The sequence below is a fragment of the Terrapene carolina genome, unplaced genomic scaffold (genome assembly GCF_002925995.2).
Source record: "Terrapene carolina triunguis isolate 2854851 unplaced genomic scaffold, T_m_triunguis-2.0 Scaffold89, whole genome shotgun sequence".
NCBI classification, from domain to species: Eukaryota; Metazoa; Chordata; order Testudines; family Emydidae; genus Terrapene; species Terrapene triunguis.
This window is the reverse complement of record NW_020664440.1, coordinates 24,179,872-24,190,808: the sequence shown is the minus strand read 5'-3', so window position 1 is coordinate 24,190,808 and position 10,937 is coordinate 24,179,872. Positions and strand designations below refer to the sequence as shown.

Below are 10,937 nucleotides of genomic sequence, written 5' to 3'. Positions count from 1 at the left end.
TGGCTCCTGAGGACAGCGTTATATCGGGGTAGACGTGTATATTGAAATATGTCAGCCCAACTTAGATATATATTGAGATGTACAGGCTTAAAAGCACCAGCACTTGAGTAGTATGGCTATCTCCCAATATTTGCATATTTATAAGAAGGAATTACTTAAGTTTGTATTTAATATAAACATAGAATATGAAATGGTGATATGAGCTAAGTATCTTGAGAGCACCTATCTCCTTGTGCCATAATCTCACATACTTTGCTGATGATGATTTCAGGTACAGAAGAGTTTAGCTGTTTTTGTTGTTGTTGTTTTACAGAGATGGATTAAAGCTTGAAACTGAAATTTTGGATGGAAAACCTAGGCTAATTTTGGCTTCATATGGTATGATTTTATTATGTATAATCGTTAAGTTCAATTGTCTCTAATACATTTTAAATTTCCTTGAAGATAAACAAAATTAATCATATCTTGTTATAAAGGTTAAGTATTAATGTTTTGTATAGTGATATCAAAGAACTATTCAAGGTTTTGATGAAATATTCTGTACATTGTTATTTATGGGTCCTAATATTCACCAAAATGTTACTGGCATGGGTTTGTATTTGACTTTCCATAAATCATGCATTGCCAGCCATATGTACTGTCTGACAATAATGGTTTTGATCATCACAAATATTGATCAACTGGCAAAGTCTAAGATACTCTCAGCTCAGCTCTCAGCAGTCTTTTGGCTCTTCTTGTGCATCCAGAGATAAATTGACCATTATATATAGATTGACCTGATTTGAGGAATACTTCCATATCTTTACAGTGCTGTATTTAAACAGAGGGAGCATGTTAAAAAAAATCTTTTTTTGTAAACGTAGTTCCTTCTAAGTTGCAAGACACTGCAGCTTTCTCTGAGGTTTGGAATGAATCACTAACCACAGGACAAAACTTTGTGAACATTTTTACTTTTAAAAACCAATATATTTAGGCCACCTCTCATTCTTGCTGCTGAGATGCAAAAATCTCTTTTCCAGTATTTGTTCATTATTAAATGGCTTGAATGGAAAGCATTGCTTTTACAGTAATAACCCAGCATCAAAGTATATGATCATATTTTGTTAAGAAGGCAACCGGGAACAATTTTGATTTCTTGAAGGGTCAGCTATCCATATTGCTGACTAGCATAGGTATTAGTCAAAAAAATATAAATGCAGGATGTTATAAGTGGAGTGGACAGTAGCACAGATCAACTCAATAAGTTGTGCAAGTCATTCATAAATAAACCCTAAATCTGATGTTCAGAATAAAACACGGCTAATATATATCTAAGTATAAATCCCCTTTCCCAAAATCTCCCAGGGTTCACTACATAGCTGACAGAAGCCTGAAGATCTCTGCCTTTTCCCCTCTCTTTAAAGCCATATTTCATCTTCCAAGTTCTGCATTTATGATATTTTTGTCCAGGGAAGACTTTATGGGATTAGTTTCTGAGCCAATCAATGCCAGTCAGTCTGCTATAGACATTGTTAACCACTTTAGCATGCTTCCCTCCTCTTCTCTTTTTCCTTCTGGACTGTAGATGCTACATCTGGCAATCTTCCCACCTTTATGGGCCTCAGTGGATTGGAACCAGTAGTCACTCCAGAATGCTCTCACAAAGCAAGATAGAACGCTACCCTTTAGCTGCTGGATTGGCATTAAATTAAAAAAATAAAATATGAAATCTTGTCCAAGAAAAGCTATTTTTATAAAGTTCATGAGACTGATGTAAACAGCAGTGATATTCAGCTAAATTGTATCAGGTTACATTTATGAATTTCAGTTTCCTATACAATATTAAAATTTCCAAACAGCAGTGAGACTTTAATCAGGAACATCTTGTGGTGGCTTAAGACACCCAGTTTCAAAGAAATTATTGTGTGTGTCTTTTACACAGTAACAGTGGAGAGAATAAGCCATTTAAATGAAAAAGAAAATGAGATTGTAGAGTCAGAAATAGAGGCAGGGGGATTCAAAGTCAGGCATACTGGCTAAAGCTACTTTGAATTCATTATTTTTAAACTGACTACATTTCAAGATAATGGTGCCCCTAAACAGAGGATCTTTACTTGTCCCTCATATAGATGCAAGCTGTGCTGCAGTTTCTCTGGCTGTCTGAGTAATCCTCTAGCCCAGTGGTTCTCAAACTTTTGTACTGGTGACCCCTTTCACATAGCAAGCCTCTGAGTGCGACCCCCCCTTATAAATTAAAAACACACTTTTTTACATTTAACACCATTATAAATGCTGGAGGCAAAGCGGGGTTTGGGGTGGAGACAGACAACTCGCAACCCCCCATGTAATAACCTCACGACCCCCTGAGGGGTCCCGAACCCCAGTTTGAGAACCCCTGCTCTAGCCAAACCCTAGATTCCACCCTTTCACAGTAAAAGGAAGGCCACAATAAAACAAATACTTACCAAAGGGGTCTTTCAAGGGGATGTTTCCGCTCCTCACTGGAAAGATACTGTTAAGCAGCCCTACTCTCTACAGGTCTCCCTCTTACGAAGCAGAACAGCATCACAAAAAATCTTACTCCCTCCAGTTTCTCAGTCTTATGAGGGCAGGAACCATATACTCCTGCCCCAGCATTCCTTGCTATGTAGCCTGTTATTCCCATGGGCTTTCTGAGAACTGCAGTTCCTGCTTATTTGGTTCTGGACTGGTGAGCAGAGCCCACCAGGACAACAAACTCCCTCTTCTCCCCCCCTCAAGTAAGGCAAGAGGCCAGGGAGCCTACTGGGAACTATGATCCCAAAATACCTTCATTTCAGGCTGAAACTGAAAACAGGGCAGTGCTGGACTTGGGGCCAGTCCTTAAGGGATAGCACACCTGGTTACAGGGCCTTAGGAGCGTAAAAATTAATGTAAATATGAATGTAAGGATATTTATCTAGAATGGAAAATCATTATCAATGAGGTTGTTTCCACTGGGGTCCCACAAAGATCTGTCTTTGACCTAGTGCTGTAAATGATCTTTATCAAGGATCTGGAAGAAAATATAAAGTCATTGCTGGTAATATTTACACGAGTAGGGCCCTACCAAATTCACAGCCATGAAAAACGCACCACAGACCGTGAAATCTTGTCTTTTGTGTGCTTTTACCCTATACTATACAGATGTCACAGGGGAAACCAGCGTTTTTCAGATTGGGGGTCCTGACCCAAAAGGAAGTTGCAGGGTGGTCACAAGGTTATTTTAGGGGGGTTGCAGTATTGCCATCCTTACTTCTGTGCTGCCTTCAGAGATGGGCAGCCGAAGAGTGGCGGCTCTTGGCTGGGTGCCCACCTCTGAAGGCAGTGCCCTGCCAGCAGCAGCGGAGAAGTAAGGGTGGCAATACCATACCATGCCATCCTTACTTCTGCGCTGGTGCTGGCAGTGGCTCTGCCTTCAGAGCAGGGCTCCCTGCCAGCAGCCGCCACTCTCCAGCAGCCAGCAGCAGTGCAGAAGTAAGGGTAGCAGTACTGCAACCCCCCCTATAATAACCTTGTAACCCCCTCCCAACTCCTTTTTAGGTCAGGACCCCTACAATTACAACACCATGAAATTTCAGATTTAAATAGCTGAAATCATGAAATTTATGATTTTAAAAATCCCATGACTGTGAAATTGACCAAAATGGACCGTGAATTTGGTAGGGCCCTACACATGAGACAAAAATTACCAGAGCGGTAAATAGTGAAGTGGACAGGTCAGTTATACAGACAGCCCTGGGTTGCTTGACAAGATGGACTCATTTGAAAATATTTTTTAAAGACTTTCAATTGCAAGGTCATATGTCTAAGAACAAAGAACGTAGGTCTCACTTACAGGATAGAGGCCTGTATCCTGGAATGCCGTGACACCCAGAAGAACTGTAGGGGTAATAGTAGATAATCAGTTGAACATGGGATGCTGTAGCTAAGAGGACGAACACCATCCTTGGATATATAAGCAAGGGAATATTAAGTAGGAATGGGGACATGATATTACATCTGTATACAGCATTAGTGAAACCATTACGGGAATGTTGTATTCATTTCTGGTGTCAGCACTTCAAAAAGTATGTTGAAAAATTGGAAAGGGTCCAGAAAAGAGCTACCAGAATAATTCAAGGTCTGGAAAACATGCTTTATAGTAAGAGACTAAAGAAGATCAATCTGTTTAGTTTATCCAAGAGAAGGTTAAGAGATTACTTGATTACAGTCTACAAGTATTTACATAGAAAAGAGATTTCTGATAGTAGGTGCTTCTTTAAATCAATCAGTAAAAGGGCAACTTAGTATATGGCAAGCCAGGGTGTGACTATACAACACTCTAGCCTACCACATACTAAGGGCTTGTCTACATGGTGCAGAAAAAGTGCTCTAGAGGAATGCAGTTCGTAAAATGCTCTAATGTGTTGCGTTCTAACTGCCCCCAGTAGATCCTGCACAGAACTATGTTATCACAAACGAGGTACTTTTTAGAATGGGCCAGCACGGTCTATGCAGGGCAGTTAGAGTGCTCTACAATTCATACCCCCTAGAGCGCTTTACCATGCTGGGTAGGCAAGCCCTAAGTGGACCCTGCTGCTGCACACTAAGGACAAAGCACACTTTGGAACTTTTAGTGTGCAGTAGTAGGGTCCACACAGCAAGTCACTATACAGCAAGCTAGTGGGCCGTACATTCATTCCATGGCTTGTTGCGCACCAAGTCTTTGTGTGGACAAGCCCAAAGGTATAATAAGATCCTGTGGTTAGAAGCTGAAGGCTAGATAATTCAGACTAGAAATAACATACACATTTTTTAAGAAAGAGGGTTATTAACCATTGGAACCTAGGTTTGTAATGAATTTTACCTCAGTTGAAGTATTTAAATAAAAAGACTGGATATCTTTCTAAAAGTTAACTGCATCTAACAAGTTTTTGATGCAGAAATTACAAGTCAGGTTCTTTGGACTGCATTAGGCAGGAGGTGAGACTAGGTAACCATAATAGAATAATAGATTTTAAGGCTAGGTGGGACCATGAATTTCTCAGGATGTGGTTTTCAAGGAAATAATTGTTGATTATTGAATATTTTTCTCATGTGTATATTTTGTTTTATTTGTTTTACAGTGGGTAAATCAAAATCCACAGTTAAGGTAAGTGGAGTAATGATTCCTTGATTTTTAGATAAGAATCAAAAATACAATTGTTAATATCTTTTCAAAATGTGTTTAAATAGTGATTTCTGATGTGTCTAAATATCTGTGGTCAATGTTAACTATGAAAGAATGAAGTTCCATTGACAAAACTCATGGTAGCTGACAAAATAGGTAGGATTAATATGACTTGAACCCCTCTATCTCTAGAAAATACTCTGCATGCAATATGCCTAAAACTTAAATTCTCAGAAGAGAGATTGAAAAAAAGACAGTAGTACAATGAACTACATTGGATAACGTTCTGATGATTAAGTGATTAGTTGGAAGCCACACAGACTCTGGCTTCAGAGCTGGGTACTGAAGCCAGATTTTCTTGAGTCTCATTCCAGTATCTTAACCACAAGGCCATCCTTACTTTTTGTATGAACTAGAAGGGAGCAAGATTTGAGATGGAGAGGCCAAAGGAGAGGATGTTTCAGTAGTTAAGGCAAGAGAGAACCAAAGCATAGACAAATATTACAGCTGAAGGGAAAATGAGTGTGAGAGAGAGATATTTATATAGTACAGAACAAAATAAGGTTTGGCAACATACTGATGTGTGGGGAGAAGAGGAGAAAAATATGCATGGTTCCAGCAGCCAAGCTTTAGAAGTTTCATTTTTAGCCATGTTTAATTTGAAGAAAAGCAACATGACTTTCAGGAAAAGATGGTAAAGAGTTGTGAGCCTGAATAGAGGTGGAGAGGTCATGAGTAAATTGAGAGTCATCATCAGCACAGAAATGCTAAGCACAATCATGGGAGCAGATGAAGTCACCCAAGAACATACATAGATACAGGGGTAGAAAGAGAGAGCGAGAATCAAGGGAGATCTCTGGGGAACTCCAGCAGAGAGGTGGAGAAGAGGATCAAAGGAACTCCTATGCAGTTAATACATAGCAGCAGCCATTGTAATGAAATATCCGCCTTGCCTTTTGTCATTCTGAAACCTTACTTAGAAACAAATTGTGCCTTCAGATGCTTGCATAAAACTCCTGTTCATATCTGTAAGAGTTGCACATGAGTCTTTTGAGGGATGAATTTGCCACTTACTGTCGACCATAATAGCTCAGCCTGAGATGACTTGTTCTGATTTCTATGGGTTCAAGGTTGCCTTGGGGATGGGATAGGATGGAGAAGGTGAGGAAAAATAATTTTTTACTATGCACATGACTTCATACAATTACAAGACTGTTAGATAATACTGTGGTTTTACTTCAGTTTGCAGAAGAGAGTAGTTTATCTTGGGTAAGTGTGTTTTTAAAGAATACTTACCTGAAAACTGTCTTTTTCCCCAGCACCCACATCTGCCTGAGCCCTTCATACGTGATCAGATAAATGTGACTGTAACAAGTCTAGTGCCCTTGCATTTATGATGCTTACCCAGCCGGAAGACAGTCATACAACTCTATCCCATGACGTAATATTGAAATCATTGGGCCCATTATTTGAAAGGAGACTAGATTATGCCTGGCATGCAAGAGATTAAAGGAAAATTATCCTGTTTTGTTCACCAAAGGGTTTGAAAGCTGACAGTTGACTGCAAATACATTCTAAATTGGTGCTTCTGATCAGAATCAGATTATTAAAATTTTATTCTGATTTTTTGCTAGCAGCAACCATAATGCAGAAGAGGGATTATTATCTCTAATACTGACAGTATGGGACAAGTGACCATACTGTAAAACTAATTTCTATATTGTTGCTTTAGACATTCATATTCAAATTAAAAAATTAACAGTAATGCACACTTTGGAGGCAAATCCTCCTTTCAGTTACATTAGTATTCATCTGGAGTCATTCCGTTTAGTGAACTAGAGTTTCTACTAATGTAACAGAGAACAGAATTGGCTTTTAATATTTAGATATGACAGATAGAAAAAATGTGCTTTTACTACCTGAAGGAAGGAAAAGACTAAGGGTACATAGTTTATTTACTTTAATATCCTATGAAAGATAAAACTGTTATTGTTTTAACAGATGGATAATAAAGCTAAAATCCTCAAACATACATTGAGAACAAAACAGTCTGGACATGTTCTGAAATCAACACAAAATTCCTGTGTCAAGCATGAACATATTTTAGCAAAACCCAGAAGTGGATCAAGATGGTCAGCAATAAAAAGTGAAAAAAACTGTGTGACTTTGTCATCATCTAAAGATTCATCAAAGGAATCCTTAAATAAAAACCATGCTTTGATTATCCAAAAAGACAACACAACTGGAATGCCGGATTTACAGAACCCTAATAAAATTGCTGTTAAAAAGCCCAAACAGAAGTCTGAAAAACCTCATATCTCAGGTGAAGATCTAAGGAACAATTTGGTGTGTTTAACACAAGAGCAACTTGAACAGATTCTGATGACTGTAAAACAAGGAACCAAAATTGAGTCCCAGGCCCAGGAGGAAAAGCAAGAAGAAACAAGTAAGATATATATCTTGCAGCAAAAATGAAATTTACTCTTACTGGTAGCTTTTAGAAGGTTTGTATTATGGAAATTAATAGCAGATTTTTGAAATAAAAATGAAATGCTTTAACTTTGGATTTAAATTTCAGGGAGTCTGCTCAATAATTAAATGTACAGTTTTTAAAAAAAAGTTATTTCGTATTTATTAAATGTCAAAGGCACTTTTTGAGTAAAAAGAAAATATTTTAATTTATTTTTAAAAGGAACATTTTCCATTATAAATTAAAAACTACAAAGCCATCTCTAAGTTATTACTGTGAATTTACACACTTGTTAAAATTATCTTCTGATATATATTGTCTTCAGTTATGTAAAGATTCAGTCAGATACTTGTGTTTTGTTGGGAAACTAATTTCTCTCAGGTCAGTTTTATCTAAATGTATAAAGATTTACAAGTTGTTCCTCTAAACAAGAGGCTATCTCTAGACGTGGAATACGGTATTTAGACATGATCCTAAAATACATAATTGAAAATTCTCTCTCAAGCACATTACTTAAAGAAAGTAAACAGGAAAAGATCACAAGTGAGTAGGGATTAAATCCTCCCTCCCAGAGGATCCAACATAAAACTGTTTTGGAGCATACTTGTTTGGGAGGGTGAGCAGAGGTAAGTGCTGTATTCGGCCCTGATCTTGCAAATGTACATCCATTTAACCTTTTGCACAAGGAACTGATCTGATCCACTACTGAATTCATTAAGATGCTGCATTAAGTGAGTGTTTGTGGGGTCTGGGCCTTTGACAGTTGCATACATTTGAAGATTTTCTTTTTCATGTGTGTGAGTGAGAGAGAGAGAGAGAAATATTTGGAAGTCTGTGTGCCCAGTTAAAAAGACCTGACTTATTCCACCTCAAAGCCAGTTTCATGCTCCAGCAGATGGTGTGATGGGTGTAATATCATAGTACATACTGGAACATATAATGAAGGTGCAGCTCTGTTGGCTTCACTAGAGCAACACCAATTTATCCCAGCATTTGGCCCGAAGTGTGTCTGTTGAAAGTCTTAACTAACATGCCAAATATGATTATGTTCAGTGATGAGGCCACCAGTTCATTAGAAACTATTAGTTGCTATGAACTTGTTTCTGGTTCCAACTAGTGACGTAGGTGACCTGGATTATTTTAAAATAAAGCTAGATTTGACACTGACAATCTTCCCACAAGGAAGTAATACCATCACTTTAGGATCTATTCTTATTTTACTGAGAGAAAAGGTTCATATAGCCTATCCATGTGTGAGACTGTGACAGAATCTGTGAGTGAAACAATCATATTGATTAGCCAGAACAAACTGATTTTCCCTTAGTCCTTTAGAAAACATTAGATAATATTAAGACTATTGGTAAAAATTGATTACATATCACCGAGAGGAAGAGGAAATCAATTTTCTTGTTTCAGACATTTCCTGAGTACCTGCTACATTAATCAGAATTATACTTGGAAGTCATAAGTCCAGTTTGACCATGCAGGATATGAATAACTCCCATTAATGCCAATGAAAGTTATTCTTAATCTGCATATGGGGGATGGGTGAGTGTGTGCGCGCGCAAGAGGATCTCATCTCTCAAATTTAGGTCCTGATCCTATAAGCCCTTTGTGTGCTGAACTCCCCCTAAAGTTCCAACTGTGGATTGCTGCAGGATCAGCTCCTTAATTTTGTAGCCATAGTTGCTTTTACAAAATGTATGTTAAGATTGAGATTATGAAAAAATTGGTCTAATAGTTTATTAGCAGAAATATAAAAGCCAAGTTTTTTTTTAATTCCTTTTAATTCCTGGAATGAACACAGTATCTATATTTCACACTGAATTGTTACATATGGGATTGTAGTTTAGCTACCAATACTATCATAACTATAGCTCTAATTGAAATCAATCTCAGATCTGTGTCAATATTTTCAAATATGTCATTAGGAACTCTTGATTATGTTAAGCAATGGTATGTAAAAAATTCTAGGTTTGGTTTAGCTGTGAAATGGAGTAGCTGGCAAATCAGTTCAAACCAACTATTATCGCATACTGCTTTATTTTCTATTTTAAATATTGTCTTCAATATTTTTGTACATTTAAGGTATTTTATTTTTATCCTAATACTCTTGCCTATATTTCTGGGGGGAAAAAGCACCCAAACACTTTATGTATTCTATGTTTTCTAAAAATGATTATATTTTAAAAGTCTACTTTTGTGATTAGAGCAAGGAAGAGTGATGGAGATACACCTCTACCCCAATATAACGCTGTCCTCGGGAGCCAAAAAATCTTACCGCATTATAGGTAAACCGCCTTATATCAAAGTTGCTTTGATCCGCCGGAGTGTGCAGCCCCGCCCCTCCGGAGCGCTGCTTTACCACGTTATATCCGAATTCATGTTATATCGGGCCGCATTATATCGGGGTAGAGGTGTAACAGCTTTTAAAGCTATTGGAAGTTGTTTAATCCCCGTGTGCCTCTGCAAGAACAGACATCTTTCATCTGTTTTCCCTAAAAACAGCATCCACCATTGATTTTAGTTTCTCTACTTAATACATTATGAAATGGGTATAACCTGGGCCTAAATAAATGGGTTGAAAAGAGTTAGCGTTCCATGTCTGAAGACTGTACCCTATTGAGACACTTTTAAAAAGAAGTTTGTTTTTGAAAGAGGTACAACTTAAAGATTTTGACCCTCTTTTGATACACGAGTTTAGAGTCTCCTGGCATGTTAAGAATAGTTTTCAGATAATTTTAATGACACCTTGTTATTAGTATTATGCGTATCACAGTAGCACTGTGAGGTCCCAGCCAAGATCAGGGCCTTTGTAATAGATGCAGTTCATATACATATTAATAAACAGTTCCTATCCCAAATAAGCTTACAGATTCAGAAAGAAAAAAAGGGTTTGGGAGAAAGGAAGCAATATTTATCCTTGCTTTACAGTTGCAGAACAGTCACAGAAGGATTAAGGGACTTGCCCAAAGTCACAAAGTAATTTGTAGGACAACTGAACCAAGGTCTCCTCAGTTCTACTAGTCCAATTTCTTAACCGTAGTGCCATCCTTCCTATCACATTCCCTGGTGCACAAGATAACATCTTACTGCAAACATATTTACCAGAGTTTGTGCCCTTAAAATAACTAGGTTACTTAAGAATATTCTAAGTAGACTCTTGGAAAGCAGAATTGCAAGCAACTCCATCAACAGTTAGTGCAGAATTGAATCATGTTAGGCATTGCACTGTGTTGAAGTTTTGTGGCATTGCACCAGGCCAGCAGGAGGTCTAGAAATCATTATACCTCAAGGAGACATAATACCTTGCCAGTA

The 10,937-nt window shown here is 37.8% G+C and overlaps 1 protein-coding gene across 1 annotated transcript in view; it reads left to right on the top strand.

Moving 5' to 3' along the window:
• The window catches only part of CCDC66 (coiled-coil domain containing 66), a 55,314-nt gene that overhangs the window by 1,810 nt on the left and 42,567 nt on the right, over positions 1–10,937 (top strand). The window contains exons 2-4 of the mRNA XM_024221069.3: positions 314–378; positions 5,106–5,131; positions 7,151–7,595. Of these exons, the coding sequence (XP_024076837.2) occupies positions 314–378; positions 5,106–5,131; positions 7,151–7,595 (536 nt within the window). The remainder of the gene's footprint in view (positions 1–313; positions 379–5,105; positions 5,132–7,150; positions 7,596–10,937) is intronic.